Here is a 25,299-nt window from a genome sequence, read left to right as displayed (position 1 = left end):
TATTGCGAGAGGAGCTTCATTATTGATTTCAACGACCGCGAGAACTATGAATTCGACACTAATATCGGAAATTTTCTACTACTTTTACATGTCTAGATAAACGCCCTCCTGAGACCCCCTGGTTTGAATTTTGAGAAAAACGTTTAACTTTGATTTGGAGCGTGGACCAAGGTATTTGTAACTAAAATTTGGTAACTCTCGGTCTATTTTTCTGGTTCCCAAGCCGGTTCCAGTAAAAGCCCCCTGAGACCCCCCTGGTTCAAAATTTGAAAAAACGGCTTCGTCTTGATTTGGGGCCTGGGATAGGTACCCCTGACCAAAATTTGGTAACTCTCGGTCCACTCGTCTGGTTCCCAGGCCGCACACAGACAGACAGACAGACAGACATACAGACAAACACACAAACAAACTCTTTAGTTTATTTATATTAGATAAAGAATTAATATACTGAATATCAGCTCTCCAACTTGAACGGCTTGCGAGATACTAAATTTTTCGCAAATATTCGGAACCTCTTAGAATATGTAATATAATGAAACCGATACATGTATGATAACTTTCTAGTTGAGATTGAGGCTTAAGTATATACCAAAAATCATTTCATTTGACTTTGCAATTTGGATATGATGATCATGCACACATAGTCACATTGAATTTTTTAAATAATAATTCATATATTACACATGATTCAAACATTTTTCCCAGTAGTTAGCTCCTCTACGAAATCACAGGCTGCGTCTCAAATAAGTCCTATTGCAATTATTACAATTGCAAATATCAATATCTAAAATTGCCTGAAGTTCTTTTGTCAATAGAAACAAACGAAAACAAAAAGGATGCCTTGAAAGTAGACAAATTCACTAGTGTTCAGAAGCTTTCTACAATGCACTGAGCAGAATGAGTCTGTGGGTCGTAATACGTTGTTAAGTCAGAGTGGGTCCTGGTGGGTCTGGGGTTACAGTGGGTCACGTTCTGTTGACCCGCGGTTCCCCGACCCGTTCTATCTCTGGACTGTACATACGGATAAAACAATCACATATATATATTTTAACCTTCTTGATTTTACTGAAACTTCACTAATTAAAGATAATTTACAAAAAACGCAAGAAAGCAATTATTAATAACATATATACAAATATAGAAATGAATTTTGAAGGAAAAAGTGATTGGCTGTATTCGAGACTCGAACTCGAGTTGCCTACCCAAGAAGCAGACACCTTACCGACTTATCCACGGCACAACGTGCAACTTATCGTTTCGAAGCTTTATTTCTAATGTGTGTTACGTAACACCGCTACCAGATGTCAGTAGTGGTGCGATCACAGTGTTGAAGACCCATTTCGAGGTTACGAAATCACTCTTTTAACCCCCATTAATCCGATGTTTATATACCTATCTCTCTCTCTCTCTCTCTCTAAATATATATATATATATATATATATATATATATATATATATATATATTGACAACAATAATTAAGAGTATAGATTAAGTTATTCTTGATTTTAATCTACAGAACAAATTGCTTTTAATGAAAACATTGGGCCTGTTGCCGTAGATGGCTAAAGGCCGTAAATAAAATTCAAACTTCAAGTGTAACTCGGGTAACTCCCGACAATGATTGATTTAAGACGTTTGATAACAGCGCGGATAATGGCTGGCTTATAAACGCAGATGCTATAGCTGTATAGGTAAGTGGTTACAGCGTCTGACTGTCATTCTAAGGGTCCGGGGTTTGAGTCTCAGCCTGGATTGAGTTAACTTTTTTCAAGGAATTAAACACTATAAATGATGTTCGCGTTTGATGCTGAATGAGATTTATCCTATGAAGGGAGAAAAACCAGGACGGATACAGGGGGCAGGAGGAAAGACGGACACTGTTTAAGCTTAAGTGTTAAAATTTAATTTATTCCCATTTCTTTTGCTCTTTCCTTGCCTTCTTTTCTCATTTTGTTTAGCTGTCCATACTTTTTCGGTCTCTGCATGATGCGTATTATTCTTTTCGTTTCCTTTGCATTAATTCCTATCTCTTTGATCTTAAAGTGAATGGAATTTCTGCAGATTTATCTCGTGGTTGTTTCTCTAAGTGATGCTCTCAGATAGTAATACTTTTTCCTCCAAATGGACGAATATCCTGGCATGTTATGTTTTCGGGCATGTATTTGCTGTCATGTTGGTTGTCCAACTATCAGACATACAGTGAAACTATTCTGCTACTGGAAAAAGCTATCATTTCTTAGGTATCCAACCTCCACTTATTACTGTCGCTGTCTGTACAACGTTTCCACTAGTACTTTTTCAGAAGGTATGCAACCACGCACAGTGAATATTACCTCTTCCGCCATCGTTTAATCTGCGTGTATGAGTACTGATCTGCCCCGTAGTATTATTTCTAGGCAATGGTACGTCTTTTACATACTCTTGTCCACTCAATTTGCATTATAAAATGTCCGGGAACCCCCAATGTCCTTTGGGGAATCCCTTGCGCCGTCATTGCACAAATCTGAAAACTGCAAATTTGGATAGAACAGGATAGGATCCTTTGACGATACCATGCCGCATCACGTCTACGCTCAAGAGTTTGTGAAATATTTAACTCTAAAGTTTGTTTTCCCACGCTTTTGGCAGCCTATAGCATATAAACGACGCGGTTTTCGCCCTATGTGTGTTTATATATATACAGTGTTTCGGCACCATGCTGTATATATATATAAGTATTCTCGTTTGTATGGGCGCCCTTTCAATAGGCTTGTCCACTGCCCTCTTTAGTTTCCCAGCACGGGCCTGACTGGGATGGAATTATAAAAGATTAATTCTGAATTCATTGGAATACTGACGTACACCCCACTCTTCCCCATTTTACCCCATTTTACCCCACTTTACTGCCCCACCACCAAAATTCTTTAAGAAGCCGCCTTTCTACACTTACTACACTGTATTTAGTCGCTATTGATCTGTTTGACAGTTTTTCTGCACAAACAAATAAAATAAATAGGTCATAGTTACTGACATAAATAAAAAATGGTAACTTAAACAACTACAGACATATAGTTGTCAGCACTGTACTTAGAAACCAATTAATAATAGAGAACAAAACTATATGATGTCTTAGACGTCCCAAGCTCATACAAGACAAGATAAATTGTTTTCCGTCAGAAATAATAAATTTTATGCTGTGGGCCTCAGAGCCCCCCGCCCCCAGTTGGTGTTCAATGTAACCCAAAAATACCTTGATGTTCCTAGGGTTAAGAAAAATATATGATTAGTATAATTGCCTAAATTTGAAATTAGAAGTAGGCTCCAAAATTCTTAGTTCTGTAGTTCATAATTGATTCTTTACGATCAGTTTACCTGGGATATTTAAATTACCTAAAATTCTGGCAAGTAACTTGTATTTGTAATCTTTATGCAATTGAAACACATATCATTCTGTTTCAGATTTAAACGATCGAGATTTCGTGTGGTGTTAGGAGATCATGACCAATCCTCCAACACTGAAGTTCCTACCGTTTCCAGAGGAGTTGCTAAAATTATCAGCTACAAACATTTTGATGGCAATTCGCTCAACCATGACATAGCCCTCCTGAAATTGAGAAAGCCTCTCAACTTTACCAAAAGAGTTCGACCGATATGCTTGCCGAAACCAGGTGAGCTACAGGTTTGTTCATTAGCGATTGTTGTAAACGACAATATTACAATAGTGCTGTCAACAGTAGTATTGCTTATAAAGTATACTTAGTATTTGACAGGTATTACTTTTCACCAGTTGCGTTAAGTTGTGTGAAACAAATCGTGTTGTATCAACAATCAATGTTTCGCTTTTAAGGATAAGTCCGTCTACAAAATTTAGTTTGTTGATATCTTCTGGGGTGTTTTTTTTCTTTTTCAGAGCAGATGGGAAATAGTACAAAAAGGAAAAGTGTGTTGAGTTGGAGGTAATAACTCTCTTGATTAAACTGAATAGGCAAAAACTAAGATTTTCTGGGTATGGGCTATTTCCTCTGCGGGAATATTATTTCAGAGTTTTTAGTTGTAAGTCTTATAGCTTGTTAATATCTTGTGAACGAACTTAAGAAGATAATTTCTTATAAATTAAGGAGAAAATATTTTTCTTTAATATTCAGTAAACTGCACTTATTGGACATGTTATTCACAAGATAATAAGGCAAATGTTACATAATTTCGTTGTTCTGTACAATATTTTAAATGATAACTCATTTATCTTTGAATATTGTGATCTAATAAGAACGTGAATGGGGAATGGCGGAGACTTCATTCATACCGAGCAACTACATAATTTATGCCGTTTACTAAAAATTGTATTATAAAACATGCGTTTTCATTTATACGTCTCCTGTGCATAAGTCCAAAAACTATAGAAATTACGCAAGTAACCTATCTTTTTAAGTACGACACCTACATTTTTTCTCAATGCATAGTATTTCAAATATACATTTTAAACGGAAACTTATCATATTACACTTATTATTCAATGTTGCAAACTAAGAACTCTACAATATCACAAACGTGAAAAAAGCTGAACTTCGTAGGCTTCTATAACACTAATATTGTGAATGAGTCGGACAAGATAATGCACATCGAAAGTATCATAGTATCAAATACTATGGTTAAGATATTATGTATTTGGAATAAATATGCTTAAAGTTCCAAACAATTAAGAATTTAACTTTTTTCAGAAAAGTTTACTTTTTTCGGGAAACTACTTTAATAACTACCACATTCAATCACATGGATGATTCGGATTGAATGTGAAGATAATAATGTCGTTTGCACCAATTTGATATCTTAATCCGTTCCGGAATATGGTAAATTCTTTCAAAGTTTGCAACACAGTTTAAAATTATGCAGTTTGGAGAATTTTTTGTAATTCCAACTAGCAAAAATTATTGCTCTAGTGTTATATAACTAAAAAAGAACAATTGTTTAGAAAGTATCCACAATTATACCATTTGAAGGAGTTAGGCCATTTTAACCAATGTTTTTCATATCTCCAGAACGGTTTGGATATCCAATTGCTGTGAATACAATGCCGGCGTAGCAGAGTAACTTAGGAATTGTTATCGGGGGTATTAATGCCCTAGGCAATTTTTACCTCCTCGAACCTTCATTTACTTAAAGTGATTGAAATAAAAAAAGTTGTATCATATCAAAAGATAGATCCAAGACACGTTTCAGCGAGCAAATAATAATATCCTAGGGAATTATTGCTGCATGGATTTACTATTTGTTTGAAATGCTTCAACGTAAAGTCATACCATATCAAAAGACATATCAAAGAAAAACCCCCGACCATGTAGGTAATAATACTTTAGGAAATTATTTTCCCCTAGAAACTCCATTTATTCGAAATGTTTGAACGTAAAACCATTCTCTTTCAAAAGATTCCCAAGGTAACACTCCGACGAAGGGGGTAACAATATCCTGGGGAATTGTTACCTCCTCGAATTCCCATTTATTAGAAATGTCTGAACATAAAATCAGAAAATATCAAAAGATACATTAAAGAAACACTCCGATGAGGGGCCAATAATACCATAGGAAATTAATACCTCCCTATCAATTTCTTCTTACTTCAAAGACAAAGACAAACTTTACATTGTAAATTGATACCATTTTGTGTTACCTATTACTAGATGCACCTACTTTGGACAAGATAACTTTATATCCGAAAACTTATAGGAAAATTATATCCTAGGAAATTAATACCTCCTGTTTGTTCACCTTTACTTCAAAGACAAAATCAAATGTTAGATTAAAAATTCATACCATTCCGTGTTATTTCTCAACAGGTTCATTTACTTTGGGCAAGATTGCTCGATATATGGAAAGTTGATAGGAAAGTAAAATTTTACTAGGAAATCAATACCCCTATCACTTTACGCTTACTTCAAAGACAATGTCAAATGTTAGATTATAAATTGGTACAATTCCGTGTTATCGGTTAGCAGACGCACTCACTTTGAGCAAGATGACTATATCTAAAACCTTGATAGCGGTATTATTTTCTTAGGGTATTATTATCAGCTCGAAGTACCATTTATACTAAATGCTTCAGCGTAAATTCATTCTGTATCAAAAGATATCAAGGAAATACCATGACAAGCGGGCAATAATACCCTCTTGAATTTCCATTTACTGGAAATGTTAGAACAGAAAATCATACCATATCAAAAAATACATCAAAGAAAAATCCCGATTTGACGGTAAGAATGACTTAGGGTATTATTACCTCCCTTCTCGACCTGTGATTATCTTGTAAGTAAGGGCAGGCGTTTAAAGGGCTCTTCTCTGAGGCAGATTAACATGAGAAACAGCCAAGCCACAACACATGGACTTTAAGCATCGTTACTTTCAGTATGTTGCCAAATTTCTCATGGATATCAGAGTTGCAGACTCCATATCAAAACAACTAAAACTTTTGTTCTTTTGTTTGGTCGATTCACATTCTTATACAGGAATAAATGTCCGTGATTTATTGTTTCATTAATTATTATTTTTGTATTAAATTGGGAAAGTACTTGACTTGTGGTTTCTGATTACAGAGCAGTCCCTGTGCACGCGCATTTTGATCTTCATGCCATTTTGATCCATTGAAAACCATCTATCTTGATGGATATGATGCTTATCTGAGCACTTTCGAAATAAAGTCTCTTGAAGAATTCAAATTTTCAATCTCGTATATCTTCGTTCCTGTTTGATCGAAATCTGTCATACAACGTTGTATAATCACCATAGTACGTGACACTACATTACTTTAGACATGCATTGCCCATCTACCTTATTTGCGTTATCACTACTGTAGAAGCTCATAAAGTTGTATTGCTGTTCAGTGCAGCCTCCTTAACCTGCAACACTAAATAGTGTCAAATTGTAAGTTTTCGTTTAAAATGTACCGTTATTGCCAATGTCTGAGCATACTACTGGCTTTTCAGAATTTTTCAAATAAAATACATTGGGACGTATAGAGAGTCGTTCTGACCTGTGATTAGTGCCATACTAAAGAGTTGGATTAACATATGTTTCCTGCAGTAGTCAGGTTTAGTATGATTCTAATCATGCGTCAAAACGACTTTGCAGAAGGCTCATCGTGTCCATACAAAGCTCTGTTTTTTGATCTTGTTTTATAAAATAAACATTATTCATATAAAAATGCAAAAATGCGTGATCCTGTTTACATTGAGACAGGTTTATTGAGGAAAACTACTTTATAGTAAACATATAACTACGAACAGGTAACTAAGTCACGCTTTGTCTGTAGATGCAATGTTTCAACATCTAGCGGTATTTGTACGAACTCTTATCATGACTTGCAAAATTTACTCCATAAATAGTTGTATGTGCACTATTGAAACTGTCCTATATGGGTAAATTTGGGTGCCAATACGTGGTATTCAATTGTGCCGTTTTCGTTCGCGTAGACCAGTAAAATGGTGTGAATAACGTGCAAGCACTATAAAATGAGAAAGAAAAACGGTACATTAACTGTCAAATATCGTGCTTAAGTTGTTATTTTAACAGAGAAGGGCTTTTAACCGCGGAAAATCGCTCAGTAGTTGCAGATATCAGTCGATGCAATGCGTCGGACTTTTGAAAGACTATGAGAAATGTTGCACAGAAACAAACTTGTTATCCAGAAATAAGAACGTCTCGTTAGGCCAAATCCATCAGGATTACAAGCGAACCGAATAGACGTTTTACCACTTCAAAAATAGTAACAGAACTACGAAAGAACCATTCCCAATCGGTGCCAGATAGGACGGTGGCCCAAAGCGTGCATACTTTTGTCTTTGTGTGCGGCAGCAGAAAAGAAATTGCAAATTGCTAAATGGTATTCTTCGGCAAAAATATAAGGAATGCAGAGATGAACACTGGAAGAGGATATACTTGTCGGACAAATCTAAATTTTAACTTTTCAATTCCAAAAGCCAGATGTTTGTACCTCGCCTTTCTAAAAAGCGCTTTCATCCCGACTATTTATGCTTACAGTAAAACACGGAAAAGGCATTGTCACTATGTGGGAAAGTTTTACAGGCAAACAAATTGGTGATTTAGTTCAAATCAACGGAACAATAGACAAAAACGTGTATCATAACATTTAAGTAAAGTATGCAATTCCATTAGGAACTCAGAGTTTGATCCGTAAATTTGTAACAGGATAATAATCCCAAACATCCTCCCAATTTATGTCTGCAAAGTAGAGATTCACATCACCACAAAAATGAAATAACCGCCTCAATTTCTTACACATCGAGAACTTTGCGGGATGAATTTCACAGGACAGTCTGTGAACATATGCCAACGAATATTGAAAATTTCTGGAAGGCTCTTCAAAGCTGTTCAAACTGCATAGCTTTCCAATAATTGGATAAATTTCTTCAACAAATGCTTGAAAGGACCCTGTGTAAGTTCTCGTCAAAAATAAAAGTTCTATTCGCCTCGCTTTTTTGCTGAATTTCTATAGATATAAAGGCAACTCCTCAGGAAAAACATATTTCGACGACACTGATAACGATTTCAAGAAAGTAGATCCAAAATATCGCACATATTTATAATGAAGTATAAGGGAAACTACATGTAATATTCGGATTTTTGTAGGTACCGTCCACAACTCTGAGATCAATGATTTGCAAATATGATGTGCATCAGAGTACGGGACAAATAATAGGTGGAAACGAAAGTGGTGTTATGTTTCCTTTGGCTGATACAGGGTGTTGAAATTGGGCACCATCTGGTAGTTTAATAGACTGTATGGGAGAGTATTTGGTGGCTGGGAATTGTATTACATACCATCAGTGCCTCCGAAATTCAGATCAAGATGATGTGGTGTTCCTCCCGAAGACAGGACTGTGACCCGAAGGTCCCTCGGCAAGGTGAACCCACGATAGTTTGCCATTGCCTGCCATGAGATGATGACGTCCGAAGGATGGAACCTACAGTTTAACAAGGGATCCAGACTCCCTCTGTCCCCACAGGGAATCGAACCTGAGATCCCTTAAGTACAAGGTGAAGAGCTTATCCATTCATCCACAGGGGACATATTCTCACAAATAAGACCATTGTCATATTATGATGTACAGCAGGGTAAGGGGCAAATAATAGTTGAAAACGTCAGTGGCATTATGTTCTGTTTGACCGATCCGGACGTTTGAGGTTGTGAATATGCAAACATTCGCTTCATATTCGCTATCTGTCTGTTGCGAGGCTGCCTCTATCAAGGGAAATACAGTAGAAGCGTCATTGTGGAGGTGTTGATTTATGTAGTATCTTACTCATTTTAGTGACTGCAAGTAGGTGGTGATCGGTTAGTGTGTTGTGCTTGCAAGAAGTTGCAATTCCTACATGCTTTTGTCCAGTGACTTTTGTTGTTCTGTTTCTCGCGTCATTTATGCGAACTTTGTTGTTGTGTACTATTTTGTGTTATTTTCTGGTAGGTTTCGCCAGTGTGGAAACGTGTAATTCAAAATCCATATTATTCATTTCAATACAACTTGCTGACGTGTGTGACAAATGGCTTCAAGTGGAAGCACAGGTAAACATCGGCAATGTTCCGTGTGCGAACTATGGTTTAGAGGGCAAAGTAAGCGCCCGGTGTGTGGAAGTGAGTTATTACAAGCGATTAGTTACATGCCTAGGAGCAAAGGTAACTCATTCCAGTGCTTCGGTCCGTCAACAGTACTATGTACAACATACTACATAAAGGCAAGTTCTTATGTGAGATGTGTGCAGAAACAACCAAAAATGGGTAGTCGGGATTGGATCTCAACGTTGAAGATAACTCAACTGTGCCTGTGCACATGAAGGTAAACGTCGCAGAAATTCCTGAAGAACAGTTAGTAGTGTTCACGGGATTGAGCAATGAACAGTTGACTGTGCTGTGCAGCTTCTGTGACACCTTACATAACAGCAGTGTTACAGACGTTGAAACCAGACTGGGCATGTTGTTAATGAATCTCAGGCATGATCTTTGTAATGACTTTCTGGGATCAATATTTGAATATCCATGCCACGGAAGTGTGTCAAATGCATTTAAATCAGTCAGACAGTCATTGATGAGCCAGTTTGTACCGTCCGTATTGGGTTCAAAGCATTTATCTTGTTCGTTTTGTTCTGAGCAAGGTTCCAGCGTGGGCCCGCAAAATTTATGGGGTAGAGGATGACAAGCTGGTTTTAGTCTTTGACAGAACATACATTTACACCGAAAAATCGACGAACTACACTCTGCAAAGGTGTCTGTATAGTGTGCAAAAAGGACGTCCTTTAACGAAACCCATGATGATTGTTACACCCAGCGGGTACATTGTTGACATTGTTGGTCCATATGTTGGTGTCGTAAATATTGATGCTAGTATTACAAACTCATTTTTCACCGTCACAGCAAATGGTTTAAACCAGTTCTTACAACCAGGGGACTGCGTTTTGGTTGATAGAGAATTCCAAGATTCCATGACGGTGTTGGAGGAGGCGGGGATCATTGCGAAAATGCCATGTCTTTTAGAAAAGGGAAAGAAGCAGCATGACTGCCTGGCTGCAAACTAATCCCGTATTGTCACAAAGGGCAAGTAGTGTGTAGAAGCAAAAAATGGCCATCTCAAAATTAAGTACAAGATGTTTAGGGATAGGGTTCCAATTGCGGCTCTTCTCTACTTACGCGAGTATTTACTCATTGCAGGTGCCTTAGAGAATCAGTTTGATCTTCCATTGACCAATGATGCACTAGAAAAGTCTGACAAAAGTATTAAAATCTTATCACATTCTCGTTAAACAAACGAACTACAAAAGAAACTCAGACATCCAGTGATATTGACAAACGCTCAGCAAAGATTTGGGAACCATGTGACGGTTCGTCAATTACTGACTTTCCTCGATTGACAGAAGAAGACTTATTCAAAATCACGCTTGGAATTTGTCAAATCCAAAATGCTCACCCATATGCAGCAGAGCACATGAAATCTGATGGTAGTTTTTCACTGTTCCATTTGCATATCACTCCACACATCCTGAGGTTTAAAATTCAATCTCAACGTGTACAGAGTTTGCAGTACACACGTTTCATTGAATATGATCCAGAACAACAGGAGCCGACGATATTCTTGGATGATACTGCAAATGCCTCAGTGGAGCTCGTGTTCTCGGATGTTGCTCGCAAGTGGCTTCCGTTCTTTGGTATCTTGGTGTTGCTCGTTATGAAACTATTCTTTTTCCAGCTTCGCACCTCGACACTAAGGATATACACGGTAATTAAGATCCAGGCATGATTTAACTTTGGTTATAAGGAGATCTGCGGCACATTTTGACAACTAATCGTGGTGTTGCCATTCACATCTAAGGAAAATATTGTCCATTCGCATAAAATTTCACACTTTCTGATTTCTATGTTTCCGATACCTTATTTGTGTGTCTGTGTATGAATGTGTCGGTGTGTGTGTGCGTGTGTGAAACAGACCCAAACGCTTTCTTTCCTGCCTATTTCGTAATATTAAATATCATAATATGCCAATGGTCTTATTTGTACGAATGTGTCCCCGGTGGATGAACGGATAAGCACTTCACCTTGTAATCAAGGGATCCCAGGTTCTATTCCCGGTGGGGATAGAGGAAGTCCGGATCCCTTGTTTAACTGTAGGTTTCATCCTTCGGACGTCATCATCTCATGGTAGGCAATGGCAAACCATCGTGGGTTCACCTTGTCGAGGGACCTTCGGGAGGAACACCACATCATCTTGATCTGAATTTCGGAGGCGCTGATGGTACGTAATACAATTTCCAGCCACCAAATACTCTCCCATACAGTCTATTAAACTACCAGATGGTGCCCAATTTCAACACCCTGTATCAGCCAAAGGAAACATAACAGCACTTTCGTTTCTACCTATTATTTGTCCCGTACTCTGATGCACATCATATTTGCAAATCATTGATCTCAGAGTTGTAGACGGTACATACAAAAATCCGAATATTACATGTAGTTTCCATTATACTTCATTATAAATATGTGCGATATTTTGGATCTACTTTCTTGAAATCGTTATCAGTGTCGTCGAAATATGTTTTTCCTGAGGAGTTGCCTTTATATCTATAGAAATTCAGCAAAAAAGCAAGGCAAATAGAACTTTTATTTTTGACGAGAACTTATACAGGGTCCTTTGTAAAGCTCTGATCAAGGCTAAGGTTTGGCACTCCGAGGAATGCAAACTTTCTGAATGGAAGCAGAGCAGTGTACTTTCATTTCCTTTTGTGAACTATGAGTTCAAAACAAATCAAAGAAACATGGGCTTGTGTGGATAGAGTTTATTGTGTGGGGAAAGTTCTGAAGAATCAAAAGTGTCCCAGATTTGTGACAATGACTGTTAATTTTAAATACATAATCCACTGACGTAGTGCCATTACAACTTTATATTGTGTTGGCAACGCTATTAACTTGACAGTATTGAAGAGTATGTGAAACAATGAACCCCTTTTGATGTTTGAATGGTAGGAAATGTCAGCGTTTTCCTTATCTGTTAGTTCGAAAGTTACAAAGGCGTCAAGATAAATGATCCACTCTGTATATATTTTCGTCAATTCTTAGACTGTTATTAATGTTTGAACTGACAAATATAGGACTTGAGAGAATTAAAACATCGTCTTCTGTACTTAGTTCTTCCTCATAGAGTTTGAGTCGACAGATTAATGGACATAGGTGAAGACGGTGATAGGAACTCTTACAGGAGGAGGCAAGGTATAATAAGAGGTTACTATCCTCCTAAACTTGTCATTAACACGGACTATTGGGCTCGAAAGTGTACTGGTATCTCACCATGATGTTTGCGAGGCAACTCTATCCACGGAGAGCAATTGGTGCCTCCCAAATGAGAATATTTGCCTGGAGTAGATGTACTTCATCACCTATTGGTATCGTTAATGTACAGTGTTTCTGTTCCGTAAAATGTGGTAGGTTGGACCTTATACTCTGTCACCCCTACCGGGAGGGAAATCCTCGGGATACCTCTCAAATGGGCCAGTAAAGCGAGCTCTTGCATCCGGGAAGTGGAGGTTAGACCCCTGCACTGCACCTTTTGGCACTGTTGAACAAGTAGGTAGGCGGTACGGCGATTCAACCTTCCGAGAGTCAGCCCGGATTTCCCAGTTTGGGTCGGGGCTCTGCAAGGCTGTGCTTATAACATGGGATTCGGAAACTTCGAGATCTTACACTACAAAGAGAAGGTGAGTTTGCTTTATAACGCTCGGGATCAAACACTGCCTAAAATGGTAGGTCTCTACGCGCTAGGGATTCTAGAGATGGTAGGCAGAACTTGGAAACACAAGGCAGTATATCGTCTGGTTATTGGACAATAGTGTTGTCTAGTTCTATTAACTTAATCCATCACCTTCCTTTGGGGGAGGGGGTAGAATGAAAGGCTCTTTGTTAGCGGAAGCAACCTAAGCATTCTGGTACTGTTAGAAGTATCTGACAATTCAGTGCAAAGACCGGCCATATGTATAAGACTAGTCTAAAGGATTGTGTAACTTACCCAACCGAAAATGGGTAAACGAGAGTGAAGGTAAACTCGACACTCACACCTACCACTTAATATAGTATGCGTAACATACGCATAATATATGCGTATGTTACGTACAACAATCGTAACACTGTTTGAACAGTGTTACGATTGTTGCAGAAAACTCCCGAAATTTCACCATCAAAATTTCAAGAGCTGAGTAAAAAATGTGTATAGTTTAGCTTGTTCAAAACTTCAAAATAATAAGCTGTCCATAGATCATGATACGATCTCCCAAGTTCTACTGAAATGTCCGCTCAAAAAGTATTTATTTTATTTATTTATTTATGATTTCTTTTACGTGGCGAAGTTAAGGCTCTGCAGCCATCTCCGAGCACTTAACCACATGCATACATTCTTTTTTTAAAAAAAAGCACCAATATAAAGAAATTACCAACAATGACAAAAGAAAAGATTTAACCGTATAAAAAAAGAATTAAGTAAACATAGTTAAACACTTCAAAACAAAAATTGAAAATAATATACAATAGAGGAAACAAAATAACATGTAGAAACCTAAATTGCATATTGCACATAGCGGTACTAGAAGTATGAATGTATAAGCTGTACAAATTAACATAGGTTACCTATTAGTTGTGTGTTCATATATGGGTTATTAATAATCTGGTAAAACGAAGATGTCTTATGTGCTATAACCTGACCAGCAAACGAGTGCGGGCGGCCGGTTTTGGAACTAAAATACAAACAACAGTGTTTCTAACCGGATTACTTGTAATTAATCTATCACAGTTGTTTTTGCCCTGTTCATAATAAACCACGTCACGCATATGTTCAAGTTAAGACAAACACAACTTCAAAAGTTATGGAAGTTATTTTCAGAACATTTTAAGGGACTGCAAAAAAAAAAAAAGTACATACACCCTCCATATTAATTTGGCAATAACTTGCGAATAACCTAACCTCAGTGTTGTACAAAGAAACCCTGAGAACTTCGTGGCATTAGAGTGTAAGGAATTCCTACTTCATCTGTTAACAAAACCTCGGAGTTCATCTTTGTGAATCAAAGTTATACTTTGGCAACTGCGCTTTCATTGTTTAAAGCAAGTTCTATTGTGTAGTATTGAGATAAGGCGTCTTCGTAATTGCTACCAATTTGGACCATGTGATCGATCGATTGACAGTACCTTCAGTAACAAATTTGCATTGAGATCATTTTCGAATGTGCTGCAAAAGACTGGTGAGAGAGAAACTGATAATCTAATCGCCTCCGAAGATTTGGATCCGCCCCTAATTAAGATGGTAGATAAAGATAACTTTCTCAGATATCTAACCTGTCATTATTTAGCATGGTTTGGTAATTTAAAAATCTAGTATTTCTACCATATTTTGAAAAAATTATTTAAAAGAGCTAAACCCAATGTTACATTGGGGGCGGTAGGGGAGCGATTAAAATTTAAAGTGGGGAGCCTGACAGTTGATTTCTTATAGCTCCAGTGAAATTCAGAAATAAATGAATTCCATATTAAAAAAGAAATACAAAATACATTTTCATGGTAACTCTTACATTCATTATGTTATTATAAAGTTAATGGTACTTTTGAAATTGATTAGAGTGAATAGATATGTATTTAAGTAACAAAACCACTTGCGTAAGTTTTTCAAAATATCAAGTTAGAAAAACGAAGTTTGTCTTCCACTGCCATCTCATTGCTCAAAGATACCGGCGATGAAATAATTCGCCGAAAATCATGCGGCCGCTTCTTACATCAAATCATGAAGAAGAAGATGAGTGCCAATGTTAAGTACGTAAGTTTTTTTTTTAAGGATCCCAACCTCTTGGAACTATACGTAGCACATTTTAGTACTTACACTTGAAATAAAAATACAGCTGTTTAAAGACGATTGATTGCTTTTGTCTTTGAATTTCATATGTGCACACAGGATTTGTTAAACAAGATCGTACATCTGATATGTTTGAACTATATGCAACTTATGCTCACGGGCTAAACTCAGTCTTCTGAAGTCAATCGACAAATGATTATGTATTACAGACACATAGGCTCCCAAGTTTCAAAATTATATTGTATATACAAACAGATAGTAGAATTAATTCTTTGTCACAAGAGACCTAGGGTCTGAAAGAAATTCAGAGGGAGTTCAAAGGGAATTTCTGTACTCATAAATAAAAGTTGTGAATTTATTGTGTATTGAACCATTGATATTTATGCTTACATTACCCATACACTGATGTTTTACCGATACTTTTATTTCACATTTACCAAAAGGCTGGATTACGGTAATAATCCTAAAAGAAAGATGCATTGTAAACAGGTTTTACAAGGGAATCCCGAAAGACAAGCTATCCAATCCCGTAGCCCCTTAAAAAAAATTAAAGAAAATTTCTTCTTCACTTCCTTTTCCCCTAAAGGGTTCACATTCATCGAAGAAATGAAATGAAATTTCTTTAGTTTAACGTCCCATGATTATGCTCTTTATGCTAGACGAGACAGATGACTAATGAAAGTGAAAGATTGTAAAATTAATTGTTGGGCTCTCACAGAACCACGTACAACAAAGACACATGCGCTAGCCAATAGACCAACAGAGAGAACTTCCTCAGTTCTCGAGTAGAAACGTATCAGAATTCTTTCTTGACTACAACTCAAGAAAATAATTTAGTTGTCAATCAATAGACCTACATTAAAACAAATACAAGCATCGCGAGCCTTAACTTGATTTAAACTTACAGTTACAAGATATTGCGCAAGTATCTAAGCTACCAACCCATAATTAATCTTTTAGTCATTAACATCTTATTACTGAGTTTTACAGGTTTCTACTGTTTTATAATGAAATCAAATAAATCGTAATCAATTTTTTATATAATCTGCTTAATACACGGTAGAAACTCACTTGTGTGCTATCTTGTTCTTAAATTGTTAATTTCCATGTATATGCCATTATCCACAATACATCTGCATTACTGCAGGAATAACCATTACTGCATTCAATAACAACTATATAATTTATGGAGTTCCGTATTAAGCGAAACAGATTAGGCTACTTATAACATGTAAACTGCAACTTTTGAAAATCGTTGGATACACTGCAGAGTGACGCTCTCCGTTCCCCTGTCCCACCGCGCTTACCTAGAAACTGATGTAAACACAACACTAGCGCCCTCCACGAAAAACCGCACTAATATCCTGGTCAGGTTATACCAGTATCCTTATGTTTACTTAAGAGAAGGGAATTTACAGATATTTTAAATTTGGCAACTGTGGAAACGTTGTGTATTAATTGAGGTAAACTGTTCCAGATGCGTGTAGTACTTACTGTGAAAGATTTTGAGTATGAATCAGAATTGTGACTGGGTATGGAGAGCAAGAAATTATCTTGTGATATTGTGCTTCTAGCATGAAAGTCTGATAAATATAAAAATCTACGGGCTAGGTACGATGGTTCTGACGTAGTAATTATTTTGTACCATAGGGTAAGATTATGTAAATTTCTTCTTCCAACTAATGTCAGCCATAACAGCTTTTTTTATAAAATGGTGTGATGTGTTCCCTGTAAGTTAAATTGAAAATAAATCTAATGCAGGCAGTTTGCACTCTTTGCAAGCGCTTTGATTGATTTTCGGTTAGATCAGAATAGACTGAATCGCAATAGTTAAGATGTGGAAACACCAGTACCTTGACAAGTTTGATCTTCAGAGATATTGGTAAGAAATTTCTTAGCCGATTTAACATATGCAGGGCCCCAAATGCTCTCTTACAAATTCAATTTATTTGACCCGACCAGGAGAGATTTTGATTTAGTATGGCTCCCAAATTTTTGACAGTTGTAGAGAATGGAATAACAGTATTGGACAATTTTATATTTGGGAGATGATAGATATTAATAGAAGAGAGAATTCTTGGGAAGCCAATTAAGATGCACTGCGATTTTGTTGCATTTAATTTTAACCCGTGAGCCGTAGAACAGTCGCTGATTTTGTTTAACTCGGTATTTATTTTCTCAATCGCATTATTAATATCTTGTTGGGGAAAAGAAGCATATAACTGAAAATCATCAGCATAAATATGGTATTTACAATATGTGAGAATTTTAGGGAGATCATTAATGTAAAGGGCAAAGAGAAGGGGACCTAGTACGCTACCCTGCGGCATTCCACTGTCGATACAATGCCATGTCGATATGTGATCCTGATTGATCACTACTCTTTGTTTACGTTCGTGAAGGTAAGAATGAAACCATTTAACCACTGATTCAGAAAAAGTAAACAATAATGATAATTTCTGACGTAATATGTCAAAATCAATCGTTTGAAATACCTTACTATAGTCAAGTAGAGTCAGGAGCGTCAGTTTTCTGTTATCAATAGCCCATCTTATATCATCCGTTACGTTTACTAGTGCAGTGCATGCGCTATGATTACTTCGAAAACCAGATTGAAAGGTGTCCAATAAATTATTTGTTGTTAAGTATTCCCGAATTTGATCATTTAAGATATATTTAAAAACTTTTGAAAGCACGGGAAGGACACTGATAGGACGATAGTCTGCGATATTGTCAGCGTTGTTCTTTCTTGGAAGTGGGCGGACCTTAGCGAGTTTCCATACTGTGGTAAAAGTACCTGGGCGGACCTTAGCGAGTTTCCATACTGTGGTAAAAGTACCTGTGACAAGAGAGTACTACGTGTCTCTCAGTACTACGTACTACGTAAAAGTACCTGTGACAAGAGAGACGAGAGAGACACTAATATGTCAGTGATAGGATTAAGTACATGCGGTAGGATTTTCCTGATCATGGTTATTGAAATATCATCTGTACCAGTGGCTTGATATATAATTCTTTGAATCGCTTTTAAAACATGTGCAGGCTGTACATGAGAAAACGAGAACAGAGAGTTAATTTCCGAAGCTACAATATTATTCATTGTTTGAAGTTTCATGGAGGCTGTTATCATACGGCTTGTTTAACAGAAAAAAATGTTCAATTCACTTGGCGTATAGTTAACTGCATTCTTGGCTATGTTTCTCCCAACACCCAATACTTTTAGGCGTTTCCAAAGAACTGCTCCATTATTTTCGAATTCATGTATTTCATAGACAAAGCGCCGTTTTGCCTTCCTTACTTCTTGAGTGCAACGGTTTCTTAATATTCTATAGTTTTCGAATTTTGTATTGGGATTTATTGTGCTATCACTAGAAGGATCACTATTTTTAACATGTCTCCTGTATGCTCTATAAGCTTTATCTCTCCGCGCCATTAACAAATGTAATTCATCGGTTAACCATGGTGATGGTGGTCCCGAAATGCGTTTCATAATTACAGAGGTGTGTCTATCATACAAATTTATTATTAAAGAATTTTTAGAGTATTTACCTGCTCGTCAACTGTAGGGAGGCAGTTTATTGAGTGCCACGGCAAGCAGGCAGCGTCGATGTTCAGGCCTACTTCATTCATGTACCTAAAGTCTCTGTATGATGTAAATTTAGCTTTATATTGCGGAACTCGAAGTTTGTAGGATATATATAACGTACCATGGTACGAGATGCCGGGAATGTGGATTTGACCGTGGCTAATTAAATGTTCTTCCTTGCTTACCAGTATCACATCTATCTATGATTCTGAGTTCTTTATGTGATGGGTTGGACCAAGAGAACAGATAGCAAGGTTAAGGCCCGAAATCGTATCCCGATATTGCAAGACTTCGTCTTTCGTTGTTAAAAGATCCCAATTTGTATCACCCATTACTATGGAATGCTGATAACTGGGAAAATGTTTTGCAATATCGTCAACAAAATTTGTGAAAGATGTACGTGGAAGATGATACACAACACTCAAAAGCAATGTCTGTGCGTTTATGTGTAGTATGCTTTTAAATTTGCTCAGTTTTCTATGTTTTCGTCACAGTACACACAAAACAGAACAGCAATAAATGAACAACTACATTAAAAATTATTGGTATCCTCTCTTTGTTAAGAGGAATTTTTGTGCGTGGGCCTCAGGAGCTGAAAGGTAAAGTGCTCACTTCTGCTGCGTAGTGGTTTCTAGTTCGATCCCAGCTTGCATGAAGTGGGATTTTTAATAGACACACTGTGTGCAAAGATTTTCCTGGAGTTCTTCCTTTTCTTCCCACTTTCTTCATTCCACTATTTCGTTCATTATCATTGGCTTCTCCCTTAGCCTTGATACCTAATCGTGGGACGATAAACTCAAAAAGAAGAAAAAACAGAAAGAAAAGAAAGACATCTGTGTACGTGCTTTGATGTTCGGTATAAAACAAAACTATTAATACCTTCGCTCTGGTGTTTATATGGCAAACTCCAACTAACTGTCAATTTGATACACTTTTAAAAGATGTGTCTCAGCTAGTGTAAAGAAAAGGTAGGCATGCGAAGTATGTGATAAATAAAATTTTAAATCTTGTATTTTAATCCACTAGTTCATGATGTTTCCCAGAGGTAATTTTTCTGTACAATGTGTTATATTAGGCTACGTTTCCAACACTAAACACATGTAATGATCTCTATCTGAAATTTTGATTGTAATGGACGGGAAACGCCATCCATTTTCTTCTCTCGTTATCTCCTGTAACATACAACGTTAATGTTTTTATAGAGTGATTGTGGTACTTTTTTTCGTCATATATTTTCTGAAACGTTCATGCTTATTGTAATTCGTTTTTTTTCTTTTTTTTCTTTTAGTTATAGTTATTCTAAGAAAGGTGAATTTTATTTCACATTGTGAAACTACAATAAGTCAAATAATTTCATCATATCTGGTGACAGCGAAAGTTCAAGATTCCAAAAACTGCATTTTATATTCCAAAGACTATGACTACCATCTAGGTAAAGAAAGCATAGCCCTATATTCATGACTACTATCTAGGTAAAAAAACCATATGCCTATATACATGACTACTATCTAGGTAAAGAAAGAATAGGCCTATATTCATGACTGCTATCTAGATAAAAAAAGCACAGCCCTATATCCATGACAACTAAATAGGTAAAGAAAGCATAATTTTATATATGTGACTGCTATCTAGGTAAAGAAAACATGGGCCTATATTCATTACGACTATCTACGTAAAGAAAGCATAGGCATATATTCATGACTAGTATCTAGGTAAACAAAACATAGGCCTATATTCATGACTACTAAATAGGTAAAGAGAACATAAGCTTGTATTCATGATTACTATCTAGTTAAAGAAAGCAAGGCCAATATTCATGACTACTATATAGGTAAACAAAATATAGACCTATATTCAATACATCTATCTAGGTAAAAAAGCCTATTCCTATATTCATGACCACTGTCTACGTAAATAAAGCATAGGCTTATGTTCATGACTTTTAATCTAAGTAAACAAAGCATAAGTCTATATTTATGAATACTATCAAGGTAAAGAAAATAAGGCCGATATTCATGACCACAATCGTGATAAAAAAGCATAGGTCTATATTCACGACTACTATCTAGGTAAATAAAACATAGGCCTATATTCATGACTACTGCCTTGATAAATCGCATAGATAGAATCGTGATAAAAAAGCATAGGTCTATATTTACGACTACTATCTAGGTAAATAAAACATAGGCTTATAATCATGACTACTGCCTTGAAAACTGCATTTTATATTCCAAAGACTATGGCTACCATCTAGGTAAAGAAAGTATAGCCCTATATTCATGACTACTATCTAGGTAAAGAAAGAATAGGCCTATAGTCATGAATACTATCTAGATAAAAAACAAGGCGCACTTCCATCACTAGTGTCTAAATAAAGAAAGCGCAGACTTATATGCATGACTACTATCTATAAAAGAAAAGCATAGGCCTATATTCATGAATATTATCTAGGTAGAGGAAAAGGCCCTTATTCATGTCTACAATCTAGATAAAGAAAACATAAGAATATATTCATGACTAATATCTAAGTAAAGAAAGCTTAGGTCTCTATTAATGACTAGAATCTAGGTAAAGATAATATAGCCCTATATTCATGACTAGAATCTAGGGGAGGCAAATGTAGTCTATATTCATGAATACTACCTAGGTAAACAAAACATAGGCCTATATTCATGACTACTATCTAGATAAATAAAGCGTAGGCCTATATTTATAGTTATATCTAAAGAAAGCATAGGCCTATATTCATGACTACTACCTTCGTAAACAAGGAATAGGCCTATATTCGTGACTACTATGTAGGTAAGTAAACTATAAGCCTATATTCATGAATACTATCTAGGTAAAGAAAACAAGGCGCACTTTCATGACTACTGTCTAAATAAAGAAAGCATAGACCTATATTCATGTCTACTACCTTGATAAAAGAAGGTTAAGCCTATGTTCATGACTACTATCCAAGTAAACAAAATATAGGCCTATATTCATAACTGCTACCTAGGTAAAGAAAGTGAAGTCCATTTTCATGACTACTATCTAGATAAAGAAGGCATTGGCCTATTTTCATGACTACTATCTTAATAAAGAAAGCATAGGCCTATATTCCTCACTACTATCTAGGTAAAGAAAGCATAGGCTTATATTCCTGACTATTATCTAGGTAAAGAAAGCGTATGCCTATATTCCTGACTACTATCCTTGTACAGAAAGCATAGACCTATATGTGGGTTACGTTTAGTATCGTGAATAGCTTTCCTTACTTTCCTACACGTTCATTTTGTTTATTCGTTAAAGACCCTTCTTCGGAAACTGAGACAAAAACTATAATTCTCTCTTTCATTTTAATATCTATAGGTTATAATTTTAAGCAAAAGTAATCGGTTTCATATGTAGCAAATGTCTTTCGAACACACCGAAAGTAATTTCCCCAGAAATACTGAGAAAAGTAGTAAATGTCATCTTTTTATTAGGGCCGACTCTAGGCCATTGACGCCCCGTGCAACCAAATCAGTTGCTGCCACCTTTCTCGAGAAAGAACAATTGAAGTGTCGGATGCAAGAACCAGGTAGGTCTTTTTTTTTTTAGCGAATTTGAGATTTTGACTTGTTCTAATAGGAAAAAATCACTGTATATTGTGTACAAGAATCATTTAGATCCAATGATTATATTCAGTGTTATAATGCAAAGGAGGTACCTACATAAGAGTTCTTTGTGAAGTTAGAACAAGAAACAGGCAGCTACGGAAAAATTTCTAAAAGTGGACTTACCTAGTTGTTGCATCCAATCCCTGAAATCTTAATCAAGTATGCTACCCCATCATAAACAACGAAGAGGAGCGAAAGGACACTCGCAACCAGTAAAGCCTAAACACTAGCAATACAATCTGGTTATTTGTGTTTCTAAGTAATAATCTATTATGTTAGTGAAAGATAAAGCAAACACTTTTGCAGAGAAAGATGGTAATTCTTTTTATAGAATTCAATTTCGAGCTTCAATTTCAATATATCAGTTTCCAATTCCAGTGCAACTAGCTCTTTTTTCTTTATTTCTTGATTTTCCTTCTACGTCTGGCAAAAAAAAAAAAAAAAAAAAACTAAAATTTGTTTCCACTTTCAATAATAAGGAACTTGTTTGTGACAAAGACAAGACTAGCTTCCAGATGAAAACTGTGATAGCTAACTAAATGGAACAGGTGTTCACTACTGTTCCAGAAGTGAGTTCTTGTATTTGACAACAATCAAGAAATTTATGCTGGGATATTTTTGACCATTTACTTTCTTTAACATTGTCCATGTGACCTTAAACTAACTCGACCTAAACATAATTTATGAATGTAATATTCAAATAGAAGGTCGGCTTAGTAAATTTATTTAACAGCATCATGAAGTCTGTTTCCGACAAGAAATATTTATTTTAAATAATAAAGTTAAGACAGATTTTGATGCGCATCGAAACTTGCTGCTCCGTACAAATGCACGTATTGCACATATGGTAGAGGCAGCCTTGGCTAATTCGTAGGCTTTCAAAGTGTGGAGATCTGATTGAAACCAGGAGCGGCAAACATAGACTATAAATGAAGAAACCTATCCTTGGATCGTCAATAATTTCTCTCTATTCATATCAGAAAGACATTTCTAGCTATCCCTTATGTTGTTTTACTCTAACATGTTTCGACAGACAAAAACATGCGTATTATTCGTTCAATAAGATCTCCCTAGTATAATTTGAAATTGTACCTAGAGTATAATTTGAAAGACGAGCTGAAGCAAGCATGCAAGGATCAGTTTATCAGAGTTCAAACTAAGTATGTATAACTATTTGTACTGCATATATAGATTAGAAAAAAAAACTGGAAGTACTTGAAACATGTGGATTGATTCAAATAATTTATTATTAAAGAAATCTTGCGACAATTATATTAATAGTTTTTAGTAACGAGTAAAACTTTTTGTAAATAATCTAAATTGATTTTAATGTTTATAAAATAATGTGCTGGTATTGTCGGGTTAATGGAAGTAAGCGATTAGCTATACAAGAAATTATGGCGATAATAGGAGAAACAAATCTGTGATACAGGTATTCTATACAAGATATTTCTCTGCAAGAGCTCTGCATCAGTTTTTGGATTTCCCTTTTCTTAACGCCATTATCATTCTTATTCCAGGAGCTGACTTTGCTGGTAAAACAGGGACTGTGGTAGGCTGGGGTCGAACATCAGAAGGAGGAAAATACTCTGCTATCTTACAAGAAATAAATGTTCCGATTCTTAGCCAACAGCAATGTAATGAGAGCAATTATCAACCGTCAGAAATAACCAGTAACATGATTTGTGCTGGAGGGGGAGAGATAGATTCTTGTTTGGTATGTATCTTTATTAAATCACTGTATCACTATGTATATTTAGGCCATATGTTTGGTGTTTTAGAAAATAAACAGTGCCGTCCACCTATGTCTGGGAGATCTTTTAAAATAAAATATTTGGTTTCATAATTCGGTTATCAGCACGGCAGTTACTAATTATAAGAATTTCGAAATATTGAAAGTAGAATTTCAATCTTTACAAATTGAAATGTCATTATTAGGAAACTGTATTCCATTAAGTGATGGAGCACAGTAACTCAGCGGTAGAGAGCTTACCTCTGGTGCGTGGGGTTCCTGGTTCTATCCCCGGCGAAACAAAGTTATAGTGGGTAACATTGTGCCCGTCAGTTTTCTCGGGGTACTCCCGTTTCCTTCCACTTTCTCATTTCATCAATTCTTCCATCATCATTCACTTGTCCTTACCATTGCCTCCCCTAACTTAAAAGGGTATAAACGAGGGACGTTAAACACATAAATTTCATTTTTTCCCATTAAGTGTTATTTTCAAGAATTTTTCCGTTGATTGTTTTGCAAGGAAACTATCAGAAACTGTTCCTAATTTGCAGACTATGTTTAATTGTGTAATATAATTATAAATTCCATTTTCTCCTGTTATATTTTCTTCAAAGTGCTTTCTCTGACCATTTTTCTTTTTTAGTAATAGTATTCTCGATTCTTTTATTGAAATCATTTTCATTTCGCGACTTGAACATTCAGATCCTCAAAATCTTGCAAGAGTATGTTTAATTTTATAAATTTTGAATATTTTAGAATTGAAATCGAGTTTCAATGATCCGTAGTGAGGATAAAAAGTATTAGGTTCTATGTAGATCTTATGTGCAATCGTTTATTGCATAGTTAATATGAAGGAGAAATAGGTTGTATTTGGTTTCTTATCTTCGATATCTTTGGTGGTATCTTTTGTTTAAGAAAATCCAATTTTCTATTAAAATCTTCAAAATTGTTTTATAAAACCTATTTTAGCAAAC

At 36.1% G+C, this 25,299-nt stretch overlaps 1 protein-coding gene across 1 annotated transcript in view; it reads left to right on the top strand.

Moving 5' to 3' along the window:
• The window catches only part of LOC145685409 (trypsin-1-like), a 177,141-nt gene that overhangs the window by 83,084 nt on the left and 68,758 nt on the right, over positions 1-25,299 (top strand). The window contains exons 4-5 of the mRNA XM_081757803.1: positions 3,440-3,648; positions 24,114-24,310. Of these exons, the coding sequence (XP_081613929.1) occupies positions 3,440-3,648; positions 24,114-24,310 (406 nt within the window). The remainder of the gene's footprint in view (positions 1-3,439; positions 3,649-24,113; positions 24,311-25,299) is intronic.

This window comes from Thermobia domestica, chromosome 5 (genome assembly GCF_964235325.1).
Source record: "Thermobia domestica chromosome 5, izTheDome1.hap1.1, whole genome shotgun sequence".
NCBI lineage: Eukaryota > Metazoa > Arthropoda > Insecta > Zygentoma > Lepismatidae > Thermobia > Thermobia domestica.
Note: the sequence above shows the minus strand (reverse complement) of the source record. Positions and strands in the feature narration are given on the sequence as shown.